Consider the following 19,459-nt stretch of genomic DNA (forward strand, 5'->3'; position numbering starts at 1 on the left):
TTGTGTAAAGGGCATTATACCACACCCCTTTAATTGTATTGAAAGCGTACTTTTTGTGTGCTTCAAATCATAAAAGTATACTTTTTGAAAAGTGCACTTGCAGATAATAATAATTAAAATGAAAGAGCACTTAAGTGTACTTAAAGGGAATACACTTTAATGACAATATTTCTAAACACACTTACGTGCACTTTTAAAAAAATGCATTTTGTAATAATGTCTAATTAAGTTTCACTTAAAGGTACTTACCGATGTCCTCTAGTAGTGGGACCTGTGCCCAGCACTGTGCAGCTTGATTTGCATTTACCAGAGAACACCAGAATTGGCAAGTCCGCCAGTGGCGCCCCGTTTTCTTCACGGATGAGAGCAGGTTCACACTGAGCACGTGACAGATGTGAGCGAGTCTGAAGATGCCGGGGAACGCTATGCATGCAACATTATCCGGCATGACAGGTTTGACAGTGGGTCACTGACGGTCTGGGGAGGAATAACCTTGGAGGGTTGCATAGACCTCCACGTACTAGCAAAAAAATGCTGTTTAGGTCCCGGGACGAAATCCTCAGAGCCATAGTCAGACCGTACACTGGTGCAGTGATTGATTGAAAACTTCATTGAACAACAACAATCAACACGAAGTGTTCAAAAGGATAAAAACACAAAAAAGCCCATAGGCTTGTTTCCATTGTGGTCCTTAAGATGGAAGATGAGTAACAGTACATGTACTAACAACATTGAGGACAATGAAGAAAGGGGGCATAAAAATAAAAAAACACACAAAAAAACACAATAAAAAGAACGAAACAAGGACTAAATTCCCAAAAGACAAAACAGTGGGCTCTGGGTTCCTCCTGGTGTATGAGTGTGAAGGCAGTTTCTGGATAAAGGATGAAGGCATTGATGCCATTGACTGGACCTCACGTTCCCCAGACCCAAATCCAATTGAAAACCTTTGGGATGTTATGTATCAGAGCATCCAAAGCTGCCCAAGTAGCACCACAGATGATGATGATTTTGGTTTCCATTGACCATTGTCACATCATTTTGTTCTCAACAAATTACACAATGTATTTAAACTGTAAGCAAAGATTTTCAACTTGAATAGTCTCTGTTCATTGAGATCCAATGTGTGATTTAAGTGTTTCATTCACTTTTTTTTTTTTTTTTGCCTTGTATGTTTCAGTAGATGTGTGATGTATGAATTCCGCCTTATAAATGCATACACTGTTTTTAGCCTTTTAAAAAAACATATGTGTCACTATTTGCATTGTAATACAAGGATATCTGATAAATGTTTTCACCCTAAGCAGGGTAAAAAAAAAAAATCACTCTTTAATTAGTAGTTCTTAATATTTTCAGCACATCATTTGACAACATGTATTTAAATAAGTATTTCACAAAGAAAATGAATTTAACATTTAATTTAATATTCAACAATATTATTGATCTGCCTGCATTGACACCATTATATGAGAACTAACAGATGATGACATCTGAAATCCTCTGACATCTCATTTACACACACACACACACACACACATATATTTATATATATATATATATATATATATATATATAGCTAGCATGCGAACAGGACTTTTATGTTGGTCTGGAGATGTGACGTCATAGGCCTGGGACGCGATCATGCATCTGTTGTGATTCGGCTGAAGAAAGGTTTGTGTTTTAAAATATTTAGATAGTTTTGTCGATATAAATCGTTCAATGTCATAGTTCTTACAAGCAATGCAAAGTTAATCATTTATTATTGAAAGTAACGTTGTAATGTTTTTTCTAACATTAATGAACGTTATTTATTGTCAGTAAAGTGCATGAGTAACAGAAAAGGTGCGTCTCATTTCTCTCCCTATATCGCGAATCAGTTTGTGATGGGAGAAACGGAGCTTTCAAAACTCCGAGTCAACTGAACTAATTGATTTGAAAAATGATTCACTGATTCAAATCGCTGAGCACTGACTAGACCTGCTGGTCAAAACACTGTAAATGCAACGAGAACATAAACGTGTTACAACTACAAAAAAAAACAAATTAGGTCATTTAAAGACATTAACTTTCACCCTGACTCTCACCAGTGCACTGACTAACGTACTGCAGGGAGCTGATTGAGACGCACCCAGAGGTTTATTTTTCTTTCTGTTAATTATTCTTATATCTTAAACATGATAGATAGTCTAAACACACAGAAAAACTCCTGGTGAAGCGACTGAGATCCACGCGACACACTATTATAAAGATGGCAGTTATTAAAGAGGAGAGTGAAGACATGAAGATTGAAGAAACATCTTGTTTCACTCTGAATACTGAGACTCAGAAAGGTTGGTTTCATTTTCTAAGCTGAACATTTGTTGAAGAATGTCATGAGTGTCCTAATTTTATTTGGCATGGAGCGGGTCCCTCATGTGGACAGACATTGAGATCACATGACCAGACAAATACTAACGCTGCCTTCAAGTGAACATGAGAAGATTCTACTTCCACATTGAACATTCGTATTATTATTGAATAATCATATTATTATTCGTAACATTAAATTAGGAAAAATATTAACACACTTAATTTGTGTAACATTAAATCCAATATCAACCTCTGAATTGAAAACAATGAAAGGCATTCATTTCTATCACCTAATTATGCAGCTAACAAAAGCATTTTGTATGTTCTACTTTTATCGCTGATCTACTCTCCGTTGACTGCCCAGATTGCTGTCCTTGTAAATATATTTTGGGGTTTAGCTCGTAGCTCGAGCCTCCTTCGAGGAAAGCAAGCCAAGTTTGTCTACCTTTAACTATTAAGACTGAATGGGCAGGCGAACTCTTGAACAAACCATGAATTTTGTTGGTTACCCAGATAGCACACGTACATCTGGCCGATGTCGGCCCGATGTACGAAGTTCCATCGACACGATGTCGCTCAGAGAGCGTTTGCTAATCGGCAATATGTCGCCGCGACGTCGGCATCTGATCGCCAATGATCTCCGGCCGATGTTTGAACGATGCAAAAGCTGTAAATCCCGGCCGCTCTGTATGGGCTTTATAGTACCTTTATTTATAGGCCGAACCTTTCGGGCTACTCCTTTACATTAGACACCATGCTGCTTTCATTGACGCACACACACACATATAATTTGCACTCAGAGAGCGGAGATCACGCTGCAACTTTCAGGAGCACAGAAACTAGTCAACGCTGCCCCGCGACTTTCATTAATAAAATAGCTTCAATATGAACACATGCAACTTTCATCCCTCAAAATGCCCATATTCATTTGAAAAAAATTCATTTGGGCATTTCCAATTTTGCCATTTCTAATTGTTGACTTATTATTGTTATTATTATTTACGTATAAGACTTGTCCCCCTCAATGTAGCCTATATGGTGTACAGCCCTGGCTGGGGCTACTTGACTATAGTATCCAACATGAATAACAATATGAAAAAAGAAAATAGGTTAGGCTATAGTGACATCGAAAAAATTATCTTCTTATTTTTGTGTGTGTAACTGTCTCTAGTATAATGAACAGACACGATTCAAAGTTAAGACGCTTTAATAAAACAAAAAAGAACTCCAGGAGAAGGGATTAAAAAGGAACAGGAACAATGTAGCCCCTCGATAGAAACGGGTTCTTCCTGGCAGCCTGTAACAGAGTGAAAAAAACATAGGGAAAAGCAGTTAGAACTTGCTTTAAAAACAAATAGCCTACTATATCAACAAATACGTTTGAACTGTTTTCCTTTAGCCAGATCATGGGATGATCTGTGAAATCCAATGTATAATATAATTAATTAAATTATAATATTATAATTAAAAATCTAACAACAATCAGTGTAATGACAATTTTATTCTTTGCATGAAAACACTTGAATTAGCCTAATTGAACACGTCTGTGCATATTAAAACTTCAGAATTATATTCGTATAGACGGTCAACAGTGATAAGGTGAAGCTAAGAGTGGTCCAGACAAACCTTACGAACGTATGACTTAAGGTATACTTAACTAAGAACGTTTCGGGAAACGCGTATTAACGATAAGGTACAGCTTAAAGTGTAACTTAAGAACGAATACAATACAATGGCTGAATACAAAACATTCCCTTGTTTTAAAAAATATATATATTTAATTGTAATTTTCATATACAGTAGGTCGTCTTTATCAATAAAATGTAAATGTCAAGGTGCATGTAGGGAACATGTAATTAAGTTGCTATCTTTGCTTGAAAAAGAATGCCACCTTTAAAATGTGATGAACTGAGCAGCATCAGTGTGGCTGAAGGGTATTTACAGTAAGACTGCAAAGTAACAAATCCCTAGATTTTTTTATTTTGAAGCACCTCCTAGATATGCCTGAGCTGTAGTTTCATCAATCAGCTCACCTTCACAGCTATGGTCTCTGCCTCCGCTGCCCTCCAAGTCTATCTTGGCTCAGCCTGAGCCAGTTTTGAATGGCTGTTTCCACCTCAGCCTCAGTAACGTGTGCCAGGGCACCATTCCTAAGAACTGTCACTACAAGAGAAAATATTATGGGGAAAAAACACTATCAAGAGAGGGAAGTACCAGTTGTACTACCTGTGTCACCAATCAATGTATCAGCTACAATAAAGTGTGGGGGTGCGTGTAATTTACCAACATAACGCCTAGAACATACACAATACATTTATCAACCTTTTACCTTCGATTCTAAAAAGAACACCCTCACTATCCAACTTGTTCTATTATAAAACAACTCCCACAAAACCATTTTTTCCTGACCTCTAACCCCCCCACCCCTTCTCTAAACTAAACCTTTTCCTAATCTTATCTTTAGTTAACCCATAAATCTGTTCAAATGCTCCCACCTCCTTCTTTTCCAATCCTAATCTTACCTTTTTCATTTATCTTAAACCTCTCAGCAACTCCATTCGTTTTGTTCAAACACTATTTTATTTTGTCCCCACCCTGCACTGTTCATGTAATTGTGTGTTTTTTTGTACAGTTTTTGTATACACCAGCATAAATGGTTAAATATTGGCATTTATCTGGAAATCAGACCTTTATTTATGGATAGAGGTCACATGGAGAAATTATCACAGTTGTTTGGCTCATTTTAAAATCACTATGGGCCCTATCTTGCACCCAGCGCAATTGACTTTGTACACCGACGCATGTATCATTCCTATTTTGCACCCGCGCAAAGCGGACTTTTCCTTCCTCAGACGCACATCGGTAAGTTAGGAAATACACTTGCGCTCCCGGGGGCGGTTCAGCGCAAAGAGGAGGCGTGTTCCGGCGCAAACGTTCCTTCATGCTATTTTGCAGGTTTAGAAAACAATTGTGCCACTAACTAGGAAAAAAAAGTTTAAAGTCAGTGGCGCGTTGCGCATGTTATTCATATACTATTTTAAGGGCGCATGCTTGGCCATAAATCAATGTAGCGTGTGCACAACGCGCACTTTGATTCTCTCATCTACAAAGAAGCAGCAGTTTTCATTTTTGCAAATCATACATTATTACGATAGATAGATAGACAGACAATTTATTATAAAAGCATACATCTAGCTTACACATTTACCCAAATTATCATACGCCTGTTTAACCGAAGTTAATTTGGGTGGGTTTCTCCATCCCCAATGTCCCTGACGAGAACGTCGGTCTCTTCGGCTGTGAACCGCTCCTGGCGCGCGCCTGGCAAATCCACCGTTATAATAGGAATCCGCTTTAGAACAAGCGCGCCTGCTCTTAAAGGGTTAGTTCACCCAAAAATGAAAATTCTGTCAGTAATTACTCACCCTCATGTTGTTCCAACCGCGTAAGACCTTCGTTCATCTTCGGAACTCAAATTAAGATATTTTTGATGAAATCTGAGAGCTGATCACTTCTCCATAGACTGCTAGGTGGCCCAAACTTGCTGGCCCAGAAAAGTTATTAAAGAGATCGTTAATATAGTCCAAGTGACTACAGTGGCTCAATCTTAAGTATATCAAGCGACGAGAATACTTTTTGTGCGCAAAAACAAACAAAAATAACGACTTTATTCCACTATTCATTTCCTTCTCTCTGGGCCTCTAGTTGGTTCACGTAGTGTTTTTGCGCTGCGCGTCACACACATGACCAGCGTCGGCCAATAGTGAGCCTACGTGGTGACGTGTAACACAGACGCGCTGCGCAAAAACACTACGAGGCCCAGAGAGAAGGAAATGAATAGTGGAATAAAGTCGTTATTTTTGTTTGTTTTTGCGCACAAAAAGTATTCTCGTCGCTTGATATACTTAAGATTGAGCCACTGTAGTCACTTGGACTATATTAACGATCTCTTTAATAACTTTTCAGGGCCAGCAAGTTTGGGCCACCTAGCAGTCTATGGAGAAGTGATCAGCTCTCAGATTTCATCAAAAATATCTTAATTTGTGTTCCGAAGATGAACGAAGGTCTTACGCGGTTGGAACAACATGAGGCAAGGCAAGGCAAGTTTATTTATATAGCACATTTCATACACAATGGCAATTCAAAGTGCTTTACACAGAAGAAATTAAAATAATAAAAAGAAATAAGAATAATTAAAACAGTTTAGAAAAATAAAATGAAGTACAGTACAGTCGGACGGACAGTGGCACAGTGCTCATTCAGTAAATGCATAGCTAAACAAAAGTGTTTTGAGTCTGGATTTGAATGTGACCACTGTAGGAGCACATCTGATCTCTTCTGGAAGCTGGTTCCAGCTGCGGCTGGCATAATAGCTAAAAGCAGACTCACCATGCTTAGAGTGAACCCTTGGTATTTCTAGCTGATATGATCCTAATGATCTGAGTGATCTGTTGGGTTTATATTCAGTGAGCATATCTGCAATGTATTGAGGTCCTAGGCCATTGAATGATTTATATACCAGTAATAATACTTTGAAGTCAATCCTAAATCTAACTGGGAGCCAGTGTAAAGACCTGAGGACTGGTGTGATATGTTCATATTTTCTGGTTCTGCTCAGAATCCTGGCGGCAGCGTTCTGTATGAGCTGCAACTGTCTTATGGTCTTTTTGGGAAGGCCAGTGAGGAGTCCATTACAATAATCCACCCTGCTGGTGATGAAAGCATGCACAAGTTTCTCTAAGTCTTGTCTGGAAACAAAGCATCTAATTCTTGCAATATTTTTCAGATGATAGTATGCTGATTTAGTTATTGCTTTGACATGACTACTGAAACTAAGGTCTGACTCTAGTGTCACACCAAGATTCCTGACTTGATTTTTAGTTGTTTGACCCCTAGAGTGAAGGTATGCGTTCACCTTGAGAACTTCATCTTTGTTTCCAAACGCAATAACTTCAGTTTTGTCTTTGTTTAATTGAAGAAAGTTTTGACACATCCAACTGTTGACTTCATCAATGCATTGGCACAGGGAGTCAATGGGGCTGTAATCGTTAGGCGATAGGGCTAAGTACAGCTGTGTGTCGTCTGCATAGCTGTGGTAAGCAATTTGGTTGTTTCTCATTATTTGGCTCATTGGGAGCATATACAGGTTGAACAGGAGTGGCGCAAGAATTGAGCCTTGAGGGACTCCGCATGTCATGGATGTCCACTCAGACTTATGGTCTCCTATACTCACATAATAACCTCTCCCATCTAAGTATGACCTGAACCATTTTAGGACTATCCCAGAAAGCCCCACCCAGTTTTCCAGCCTGTCAAGAAGTATGTTATGATCGACAGTGTCAAATGCAGCACTGAGGTCGAGTAGTACCAGCACTGATAATTTGCCTGAATCAGTATTTAAGCGAATATCGTTTATTATCTTTATGAGCGCTGTCTCTGTGCTGTGATGCGGTCGGAAACCAGATTGAAAATTATCAAAGTATCCATTCGAGCTTAAGAATTTGTTCAGCTGATTGAAGATAACTTTTTCAATGATCTTGCCTATGAAAGGAAGATTTGAGATCGGTCTATAGTTGCTTAATATGGTCTTATCCAGATTGTTCTTTTTCAGGAGGGGCTTGACAACTGCAGTTTTCAGGGAGTTTGGAAAACTCCCAGAGAGAAGTGAGGCATTTACCACTTCTAGAAGATCTGCTTCTAAACTGTTTAACACACTTTTGAAAAAAGATGTGGGAAGTGTGTCAAGGGCGCATGTTGATGTTTTAAGGTGCTGTACGGTTTCTACCAAAATTTTGCCATCAATTTTTTTGAAATCAGACAAAGTTACTACTTTTTCAGGTGGTCTGATCTGTCTGACCCCAGCACAACTCAAGGATGTGCTGATCACCTTTCTGATATTATTGATTTTGTCAGAGAAGAAAGAAGCAAACTCACTGCACTTGCTGTTTGAGAGCATTTCACTGGGAATCTGGCTTGGGGGGTTTGTCAGTCTCTCTACAGTAGCAAAAAGAGTGCGTGTGTTGTTTAAATTGCAGTTTATAATATTTGAGAAGAAAGTCTGTCTAGCTTTGCCTAGTTCCATACTGAAAGCATGAAGGCTGTCTTTGTAGATGTTATAATGGACTACAAGCTTTGTCTTCCGCCACATGCGCTCTGCTTTTCTGCATTGTCTTTTCATATTTTGCACTGCTGTTGAGTTTCTCCAAGGTGCTTTTTGTCTGCCACTCTTCTTCCTGACTTTCACAGGAGCAATATCATCAATTGCACTTTTAACTTTTGAGTTAAAAGAATCAAGGAGAAAATCAACAGAGTCAGCAGATATGCTTGGTGTTAAGGATATAGCCTTCATAAATAGTACACTAGTGTTCTCATTTAAGCATCTCTTCTTGACAGACTCCGATCTAGCTTCAGTGGCAGGAGAGATCAATATATCGAAGAAAATACAGAAATGATCAGACAGTGCTACATCCTTAATAACAATCGATGAGATGTTTAGACCCTTACTGATAAGTAAATCTAGAGTGTGTCCATGATTGTGTGTGGGTCCATGTACATGCTGAGTCAGATCAAAAGTTTTTAAAACAGTTTTGATTTCTTTTGCCATATTGTTTTCTGCATTATCTATGTGAATGTAAAAATCTCCAGCAATGGCAAAACAGTCAAACTCTGAAGTAATTGTTGATAACAGTTCTGTAAATTCCTCAGCAAAGGCTGGAGAGTATTTTGGAGGCCTGAAAATAATGATGAGTAAAATGCGTGGAGCACCTTTTAATACAATACCCAGATATTCGAAAGACGTGTAGTTCCCAAATGATATTTGCTTACATTGATAGATATCTTTAAAAAGAGCAGCTAGACCCCCACCTCTTTTAACAGCTCTGCAGACACTCATAAAAGTAAAGTTAGGAGGGGATGTTTCATTGAGGATTGTTGCACTGCAGCTGTCTTCTAGCCAGGTTTCATTTAGAAGCATAAAATCCAGGTTGTTTGTGGTTATTAAGTCATTGACTAGAAGTGATTTATTTTTAAGTGAGCGGATGTTTAAAATTGCTAACTTAACAGTCTTACTTTTTTCCCTACACCAATCTTAGTTAGACGTGCAATAGGCACCAGATTAGTTGAGTTTGCTGTACGGCTATTGAAGGCCTTAGACTTTCTATCTTGTGATAGAACAGCAATAGAGAAAGATACAGGCACACTGGGTTGCCGCTTGTTCTGTAAACATTTGAGAGAGTTCCTGTTATCAAAGCGGGGACCCGACACGCATCACTGAGAGCTGGTATCAGTTGTTTTTGGTTCACCTCGAGCAGATGGAGGAGGGTGTGGGCCCTGGCGTTGTGGCAGAGGCCGAAGAGCTCTCACAGGAGGGGGCGGGCGAGCTCGGCGCGCAGGCTTTGGTGGTAGCGGTGCCCGACGTTTTTTGGTTGATATCTGGGGGCTTGCAGCAAAAGAGTGTGATAGTCTGGTTCCAGCATGCACCAGTTCTTCCATTTTCTGTGAGAAGCACAGAAGTGGAGTTGCTGGCGAGAGGGAAAACGTGTCTGGTGAAAGGGGCTGTTGCTCTGGTGTTATAGGAGGCTGTGATATGCTGTCCTGGCTTCCCTGGCTGTTTTCCAGGAAGTCGTCCTTGGGTGCTGAATCTTGGAGCAGTTTTGATGTGTCTGTCTGTGGTGAGCTCTGTGGGCAGGGCTCAGCTGAGATTGTGTCCGTGAGCAGAGGTTGTTGTGGCTCAGTGGTGTTATCATTGTCCTTGTGTGATATCAGGGTTTCCGCGGGGTTGTAAAAGGTAGTAAAAGGTAGTAAATTAAATTATGCCAAATTAAGGCCAGTAAAAAGTAGTAAAAAGTAGTAAACGTCATCTGACGAGGTAGTAAATTTTCGAAGCCCCATCTAGCTGGGTCTATATCATGGGTGTCCAAACTTCGGCCCGCGGGCCGGCCAACTGCGGCCCGCTGTCCAGTTTTTATTGGCCCGCAGCCAGGGTCCGAAATTAACACCCGCCAAGCGCCAAGTGCGGTTAGATTTTCCGTTTGGCGAGTAAATCTCAAAAGACTATCCGCCACACTGGCGGGTGAATGTTCATCATACCAAAATAGTAATAAAAAAATATTACAAATGCCTTTTGTAATGTAATGATGCCTGGAAATTAGTTAAAATCTCCTGCGAATCTAGAGCGAGCGAGCGAGCGAGCAAAAGCGCGCGTGCAAACCGTGTAGCGAGCGCACGGCAGAGAGGGAGAGACCTTGCGTGTGTGTGTGTGTGTGTCTCTCTCTCTCTCTCTCTCTCTCTCTCTCTCTCTCTCTGTCTCTCTCTCTCTCTCTCTCTCTCTCTCTCTCATGCAGTGGTGACGCGTTCATATAAACGGCACCTAAACGCTGTAAAAAAAAAAAAAAAATGACATTTTAATTGTTTATTAATAAACAAGTGTTTCTGTGTCAGCTGCAAAGATGAAGTTGACACTGACTCGCGATCTTTGCAGTAGTGAACGCGCCGGAGAAAAATGCATTTCTTACGGATTAGCCTATAGCCTACTTTTATTTAGTTTTGAATGGTTCTGTTTAAAAGTAGAAATTTCAAGCTTTCTGTAGATAATAGATATAGGATATTTCTAATTTGTTTTGGACTGTGAGGCGAGTAGCCTAGGCTACCTATACGCTGAGTTTCGGTTCATGTCTGAACGTGTTGTGATTATACAAAATAATGAAACATGGATTAAAATTAAGATAAAATTAATACAAAACGAAATTCGTTTCAAAGAGAGGCTTTGTGTTTTCTGTTTGATGTCTCTGTGAAAGTTTTAAAAGCATCCTTAATGGAGAACGAACGGTTAGGCTACATAACATGTTTTTTTCCTCAAATGCAAACACGAAATAAAAGACAAAATACTTTTTAAAAAGACAATTTTTGGGGGAAAAAATATGGATTTACAGCTTTTGAAAAAAAATCTGGATGGATTAATAGCATTTTGGAAAAAAATCTGGATGGATTTATAGCGTTTTGAAAAAAAAATCTGGATGGATTAATAGCGTTTCGGAAAAAAATATGGATGGATTTATAGCGTTTTGGAAAAAAATATGGATGGATTTATAGCGTTTTGAAAAAAAATATGGATGGATTTATAGCGAGTGAACGGAATGACATCACGCGATGTGTACGTTGGGCGGTTGAAGCTGGTAGCTTGGCGGTAAATCTCTGCTCCGCGCGAGTTTACCAAGTAAATATGGGCAAGTGCAAGTTTTCGGACCTCTGGCTGGAGGACGCTCGGTTTAAAGACTGGCTTAGGCCAGTAGTTGGAAACAGCCGAGAAGCTTTTTGTTTGCAAGAAAACGATAAATATTACTTGGATGGGGGTGAAGGCGGTTAATTCCCACAGGGAGTCTACTAGCCACCAAGCCAGGATGCGGGGACGTAACACCCAGCTACCGCTGTCGCTGTTTTGCGCTGGACCAACGGCTACATCGACGCCATCAACCTCCACTGCTCCCTCAACCTTGCCTGCTCGCTCCTCGCAGTCCACTGCCAGTAATCCTACCACCAGCATACAGACGATCTGCACCACCACCGCTACGCTACAGGCTGAAGTACTATGGTGTTTAGACTTGGCAGTGAAACACCACTCGTTCAAGTCCAATGATGGCATAGGAGAGCTGTTTAGCATGATGTTCCCGGATTCCCAAATCGCCAAATCGTTCGCTTTGGCCAAAGACAAGACCAGCTACATGATCAAATTTGGCATCGCCCCCTATTTTAAGAAGCAACTGGTTGAAGCTATAAATCATGCCGGACCATACGTACTTATGTTTGATGAGAGTCTGAATGAATCGTCAAAGAAAAAACAACTGGACATACACATTCGTTTTTTGGAGGATGGCTGTGTCCGCTCGGTATTTTGGCTCACAATTTCTGGGACATGGAAGAGCTGAGGATCTGTTGCAGCACATCAAAGTAAGTTTATTTTTATATAACGTTACTTATTGGTTAGGGGCAGTGTTGGGCAGTAGCAGCATTCAAAACAGCGCCGTTACTAGTTTACCTACATTTCTCAGTAGCGTCGCTATTTTCTACATCAAGTAGCTTTTCAGAAGTGAAACTATTTTACTGATTAAGTAACGTGGTAGCATTCACAGAAGCTACATTTCCCAGCGGAGTTTCTGCTGTGGTCTAGGCTATAGGCGTAACCATGGTGATGACAGACGCTGCTGCGGGGTAGCAGGGGAGCGTGCACAGGAGACAGCGGTGAGAAAGCAGGGGGAGAGAAGTGCGAGTTCATATAGTGAATCTTATCAGACTTCAGGAAAACTCTTTCCTTAAATTCACCTTCAACTAGGGATTGGACGGTATGAAAATTTCATATCACGATTATAGTGACCAAAATTATCGTGATTATCAATATTATCACGGTTTTGTTAAAACGAGATGAAAGTGTTCAAAAAGAACTGATGCTCACACTAAAAACAGTTTCATATTGGAAAATCAACAAACAACAAATAAAACAAGCAGCTCTATGCACCTTTTCAAGCAAGATTATATTCTGTGGCATTTCCTTCCTTATAATGACCGTCGTCAATAGCAACGCATTATAACACAGCGCACATCCATGTATCGCAACGGACGCGCACGCGCTCTCTCGTTTCAAATACAACTTGCCGTCTTGCGTCTCCGTTCTTGGGCGATTGTTTTGTACGCTGTCGCTGTGCAAAATGGATTTATAAACAGGTAAGATTTAAAACATTAATCTCAATTCAATATGTCCCCGTAATTGTGTGGTAAAAAAAAAAAAGTCTTGTTTGAACTTGTTCGTTGACTTGTTCGTTGACTCGTTCGTCTTTGGCTCAAAGCCACTTGCTGCGAACTTTTCTTCGCGGAAGCTTCACGTTTATTTCAAGTGAGTGAGATAAAATATTTCAACTCAAAACAACATTTGTGCCCAATTATTTCCCAGACGTAGTTTTTGGTAAGTTAACTTGCCTTGCGTTCGCTATAAACAGTGGGTGATGATCACACAAAGGGACTCGGCAGATTTGAAGTGTTTCCCCCCTATTGTAGTGACCACCCTCGAGCATCGTTTCACTCAGGACTTTTGTAAAAGCCAAAACATGACCACACCTCAGATTTGGTCCTCTTAAAACGCTGAAAAATCTCCCGAGCACGGTCATTGCCTCTCGCCATTCCTTCTCGAATAAAAACAACAACATTGCGCGCTGCGCCTGCGCCAGACTGTTGCTGGCTGGACAGGATTTACAGTGAGTTATTAAAATCACGATAATCAAACACGGTTTTAATGATCATTACATTTTGAACGATAATACTAACCGTCGGTACATTTTATCGTGGTTTATAGTGAAACCGGTAATCGTCCCATCCCTACCTTCAACGTCATTTGTCCTTTTTTTTTGCCAGGCTGCTACTGTTTGGAGCAGGTCTTAATTTTGCTCCTGTGGGTTGAACCACGTTAACGTTAGTGATCTTATACAAAGTGTCCTCCCAATGTGCCCTAAATGAAGTATACATCCAAACAGTGTGGCTCTTCTACAATATACACTCTTCCCGTTTTTGTAATTGGCTATGTGAGGATGTTTTTGTTGGTTTGTGTTGCCATGGTTTTGTAGCAGTTAAAGCATTGAGAACAGTTTAATAAGCTATCTTGACATTTTTGCCTATTAGTTTGTCTTACAGTTTTATTGATCACTAGATAGCCATGGCTTGGAGTGAAATTAGTTCAATGTTTTAATAAAGTAGCTTAAGATAGTTATGTACTTTTGTCATTTTATTGTAGCTTAGCTTGCTACATTTGCTATATTTTCGTTTGGTGGGTAACGTTAGCTTTTCATTTAGTGATTGATGGAGAGTAACTTATAGATTAGCTTAATACATTTTTCCAAGTTGCTTGCCCAACACTGGCCAGGGGACATTGTTTGCATTTGAACAGTTTCATGGATTTGATCATTTTATTAATTTAGCCTACTTCTGAATTCTGTAACACAATGTTGGAAAAATGTATATATGGTAATTAAAAAGTGTTATAGCCTAACTTATGCTTTGGCAAAGCAGTCCTTTACATAAGCATAATATCTATCTCTTTCAAATGTATTTCAACATCTTACTTACGTTTTACATTAGGATAATAAAGCTAAATGTTTAATTTGAAGCATACTATATACAGTTTTACTGTCGGTCTGTATATTGAATGTGGTTTACTTAATCAATAAATGTTATTTAAACAAACTTTCTTCTGTGTGATAATTCACAGGAATGTGTTGCTCAGCTCAACATGAGGCGGCTCCTCTCTGTGGGAATGGATGGCCCCAACGTAAACTTCAAGCTCCTCGATCTCCTTCAAAAGGAGCATACCGAGCTGTATGGAGGTGCTCAAGTCCTGATAGTTGGGAGCTGTGGACTTCACACTCTCCACAATGCCATGAAGGCAGGCTTTACAGCCTGGCAAATTGACAAGCTCCTGCGTGCGCTCCATTTCCTCTTTCACAACGTTCCTGCCCGCAGAGAGGACTACACCATCACCACTGGGTCGTCCTGCTTTCCCCTCTCTTTCTGTGGCCACAGATGGGTAGAAAATGTGCCAGTTGCCGAGAGAGTCCTGGAAATTTGGCCTATGATTCAGAAATACATCAATGCTGCAGAGAATAAGAAGGTTCAAAAACCAAACACGGCCTCTTATGATGCCATCCTGGCAGCACAGGGGGATCCACTCTTAATCCCAAAGCTCCAATTCTTCCTCTCCATTGCAAGAAGTTTCAACCCCTTTCTCCAAAAATACCAGACAGATGAGCCTGTGTTGCCATTTTTGGCAAAAGATTTAACTCAGCTTCTCTTGGTGAGTATCACTGTAAAGGTTTTGATTAACTCATTTGAATGTAAACCTGTATTAATTGATGGAATGGCTTGGTAACTATCTGCTTGTTGTCATCATCAGAGTTTACTGAGGCGCTTCATCAGAAGGGAGCTCATTCAAGACCTAACCCCCCTGCAGCTCATTAAATTGGACATCTCTGATGAGAAGAACTGGATCTCCCTCAAAAGGGTAGACATAGGCTTGGGGGCTGAATCTTCCATCAAGGTAATTTCATTGTTTTTTATTTGTTTTACACAATCACACTAATTACACAATCACAATTACATAAAATTTGTTCACTATGAATATTATGATCATTAATATTATACAAACATTTCCTTTCAAAGAAAACATTGACATGGGTGTTCCTTAAATTAATAAATAATTATTATATTAATTAATTATTAAATTAATAATGTTCCTTAATAGGCACTCCTGGGCAAACCAGGAACCAAGATAGGGGAACACTCCGTACTCAGCCTGAGAAGAGAGTGTTTGCAGAGTCTGATTCGAATCATAAAGAAACTGCAAGAAAGGTCCCCGTTGAAATTCCCCATTGTTAGGCAGATTGCCTGCCTGGATCCCACAAAGATGGTCAAAGATCCAGAGTGGTGCATCGTACAGATGAAGGCATTAGTACAAACTTTCATCCGGGGACAGCAGCTGGCAGGTGGCATTGCAGCTGGTAAGAAAATATTGTACAGGGACAGTAGAGCTGGATAGGTTATTTAAATGGAGTAAGGACTTGTGCTCATTTGTGGTTTTCTGCCTTTTTAATAGAGGTTTGAAAATGTCAATGATCAGTTTGTAATTTAGGCAAGACCTTTGTGTCCCCAGGTTGAGAACCACTGCTTTAGATACTGTTGTGTATCTATGATGAACTGTATGTACTTTTGTTGAATGGATGATGACGCAGTTGACTGGTATCTGTTAATTTAAAAAATGTATTTAAATTTTCCTTTCAATGTTGCAGGTGATGTCATCATTCAGCAGTTCACTTCCTTGCTCTCGGTTGTGGGCAGAGAAGAAGAGTTTGTTTCCTTCCAACCCCTGAGGCAGCGTCTGGATGTCTTTCTCCACTCCAAACTCTGCACGTCCCACCCTGACCTGCTCAAGTTCTGTCAAAGTGCTCTCCTCCTGTCCCATGGACAAGCCACAGTGGAGAGAGGCTTCTCAGTTAATAAGGAGGTAGAAACGTGCAACCTTCGCAAGGAATCTCTCGAAGCCCTCAGGTTAATCTGCGATAAAGTAATTGTCTGTGGTGGCGTTCTGAAAGTTCCTCTGACCAAGGAGCTCTTGGCATCTGCTGCTTCAGCAAGGTCACAATACAGGCTGTACCTTGATAGTGAGCGGAAAAAAAAGGAGAGTGCCACACAAGAGCTGAAGAGGAAAGCAGCAGAGAAAGAGCTGGAGGACCTCCGGAACCAGCGGCAGGTATTCGGTAGTGTGTGCCATTCACTTGAGAATGAAGCCGACAAGTGTGCAGAGATGGCTGAGGGAAAGGCAGGAACAAAGATGGCTGAGCTCATCACAAAATCCAACTCTCTTCGAAGAAGGCACAAGGAGAAAAAAGCAGAACTTCTCCAAGTGGAAAAATTGATCGAAGAAAAGGCTGCACAGCTGAGGCACTTGTGATCCTGCCTTAGCAACTTTTATGTTTGTTGTTAATTCAATTAATTGTTTATGCTCTCTCTCAATCTCTCTCTCTCTCTCTCTCTCTCTCTCTCTCTCTCTCTCTCTCTCTCTGTTGGACAGTGCTTGGCTTGTGTCCAGTGTTGAAATTATTTGTTTATTAATGAAATACTGTTATTGTTCAATTGCACTTTATTATTACACATTGTGTAGCTGTTCATTCTAAAGGTCCAGTCTGTCTTCTAATTTTTATGTAATTGTTACTCTTTGACATATTGAGTAAATCCTATGGACCAAGGCCTGTTGTGATATCTTGATTAATCCAAGTCCTATGGTAGAGTTCCCTCTTACTTGAATGTAGCTCACTCACTTGCCCTAACACACATGCACACTCACATACACCTACAGAACCTCTCCTGACTTTCTCTTTCTCGCTCTCTCTGGTTCTCTATCTCTCCCTCCCAGTGTTGAAATTAAGTTATAATTGCCTCATTAAATTGTGATTAAATATGTTATTAATTCATTTTGGAAAGATATTTCATGTCTTTACTTGTCACTTTACTTAACACTGCTACAGTTGAAGTTTGAAGCCGTGTTGGTAGTAAAAATATTGTGATGGTAGTAAAATAGGTGGTAAAAAGGTAGTAAATTCAATTTAAGAATCTCTGTATAAACCCTGGATATGTCAACATCATGTCCATTCTGAAGTGAAGTCCTGTGGTCATTCATACTGTGTCCAGGTGTGTGTGTGTGCCATTCTGATTGAGTGGATTGGCACACACTGCAGAAGGATTATTGAGGAAGAAGTAGATATTGTCCTTTAACACTATTGAACCAAGTTTGTTTGGGTGATGGCCATCCCGATGAAATAGTTGTCTCTGACTCCAGAAGAGATTGAAGTTGTCAATGAAGTTTACTCCTTTTATATTGCAGGTTTTTTGCAGCCATGTATTAATCCCAAGCAACCGTGAAAACCTGTTTGTCCCTCTTGCTGGGAGTGGTCCACTGATGAATGTCTGAACTTTCAGTTTTTTAAGTGTTTCAAAAAGTTCATTGAAATCCTTCTTAAGGAGTTCTGACTGCTCTTTATGAATGTCATTCTTCCCCACATGAATGATGAGTCGATTTGCAGTCTTATGTTTCATTAGAATGTTCTGAAGTTCCCTGTTTATATCAGAAGTTGTTGCTTGTGGAAGGCAGCACGTAGTTGTATCCCTGCAGCTAATGTTTCTGATTATGGAGTCCCCCACTATCAGAGTCCTGGGCTCGGCTGTGCTCTGAGCTGAGTGCCGCTGTCTGCTCGACCTTGAGCGCCAGTTAGCATCAGTGTTAGCTACTGGCTGATACAGTCTGTGTTCGATCACATTCATCACGTTTGGGGATTCCTCATTTACATTCATTAGTACTTCAAATCTGTTCTCAAGATGTATAGGTGTTGGTAGGAGACCAGTGTTTGCAATCTTTGTCAGAGCTGTATCTGGGGTAGAGGATGCTACTGTGGCAATATGTGGGGCTCGTGACAATCTGATGTCTCGAGTGTCTTTGGGTCTCGCTCCCTGTTTGTGCCATCGATTTGTAAGTCGATCGGCTTGTTTCTCTACCTGTCGAGGTGCACTAGTTTCATGGGACTCACCGGCTATATGCTGAGGGCGTCCATGACGAAGCTCTGTTGTGTGTTCCGTCTGGTTTGGTGGTCCCGTAAATAACTTTGTTTCAAGAACTGCAATCCTTTGTAAAAGTCTGTGGCAGTTAGTGCAGCAAGTAGATTCCAGAAGAGGCATTTTCTCTCTCATCCTTGTAGGCAGTTGTGTTTTCCTTCCCCGGAATGTAAGCTGGTCGGGTAGAAGAATTCTGCTTTTTTGTAGTAATCCAAACTTTGTCGTTTGAGCACTGTGCTGATTTGCTGAAGTTAAAATTAGGTGATAGAAGGAGCTAAAATTATAAAAGTATAGAAGATAAAATATAAAAGCGATAGAGCAAAGCGCGGAGCAGTAAGCAAGAGCGTCCGAACAGTAGCTGAGCAGGAAGGGCAAACCAATGAGGGTGAGTAATTACTGACAGAATTTTCATTTTTGGGTGAACTAACCCTTTAAAGGGAATGTGAGATGTCGCTCTGATTGGTTTATTTCACGTTACGCCCAAACCACACCTATGAATAATGAAGCTACTTCAGACCAACCCCTTTTAGATTTGCGCCGGGCGCAAGAGGCATTTATCCCGCCGGGAAAATAGCAACAGCGCCGAGACCCGCCCACAAAGTTACTTGCGCTTTGCGCTTGACACTTGCGTTTCAGATCGTTAAAATCTGACCTTTTGACCTTGTTTGGAGTGCAGCTACTTTTATACCAATGATGCTTAGCTCAGGGGAACACGTCCTCTTCCATCGAGCATGTGGCTTCGAGGACACTTCTTTTGTGTCCCATTAAATTTAACATTTAATTTAATATTCAACAATAATTTGTTCTGCCTGCACTGACACCATTATTTGAGAACTGAGCTGGACGCTGACATCACGGTTTTCTCTAGAGCGGCTATATATATAAATGATTAATACATTAATACATTTGTTTACAACAAAAATGAAACATCACTGAACTTACTTAAGCTGGACTGTGACGCTATTTTCTC

The 19,459-nt window shown here is 40.4% G+C and overlaps 2 protein-coding genes across 5 annotated transcripts in view; both read left to right on the plus strand.

Moving 5' to 3' along the window:
* The first annotated feature begins 1,584 nt into the window (after positions 1–1,584).
* Positions 1,585–19,459, plus strand: part of LOC309497682 (uncharacterized protein) — a 40,694-nt gene continuing 22,819 nt past the window's right edge. For all 4 annotated transcript variants that reach the window (XR_014205646.1, XR_014205647.1, XR_014205648.1 and 1 more), the window contains exons 1-2: positions 1,585–1,671; positions 2,182–2,330. Coding sequence is in view for 1 of the 4 variants with exons in the window: in XM_082168008.1 (XP_082024134.1) it covers positions 2,249–2,330 (82 nt within the window). In the remaining 3 variants the exon portion in view is untranslated. The remainder of the gene's footprint in view (positions 1,672–2,181; positions 2,331–19,459) is intronic.
* LOC309497637 (uncharacterized protein) lies at positions 11,695–17,012 on the plus strand. Its single transcript, XM_082167926.1, has 5 exons — positions 11,695–12,294; positions 14,600–15,181; positions 15,281–15,424; positions 15,629–15,884; positions 16,173–17,012. The coding sequence occupies exons 1-5, from the start codon at positions 12,166–12,168 to the stop codon at positions 16,832–16,834; spliced, it is 1,773 nt and encodes a 590-aa protein (XP_082024052.1). The 5' UTR covers positions 11,695–12,165; the 3' UTR covers positions 16,835–17,012.

Source organism: Leuciscus leuciscus (genome assembly GCF_965113295.1).
Source record: "Leuciscus leuciscus genome assembly, chromosome: 4".
Lineage (NCBI taxonomy): Eukaryota > Metazoa > Chordata > Actinopteri > Cypriniformes > Leuciscidae > Leuciscus > Leuciscus leuciscus.

What these genes read in the sequence shown, in the direction of transcription:
- LOC309497637 (XM_082167926.1), top strand. Translation starts at nt 12,166, where the DNA reads ATGAATCGTCAAAGAAAAAACAACTGGACATACACATTCGTTTTTTGG. An exon ending in GGGCTGAATCTTCCATCAAG is followed by an intron (nt 15,425 to 15,628) that starts GTAATTTCATTG and finishes GTTCCTTAATAG; the next exon opens with GCACTCCTGGGCAAACCAGG. An exon ending in GGCAGGTGGCATTGCAGCTG is followed by an intron (nt 15,885 to 16,172) that starts GTAAGAAAATAT and finishes TCAATGTTGCAG; the next exon opens with GTGATGTCATCATTCAGCAG.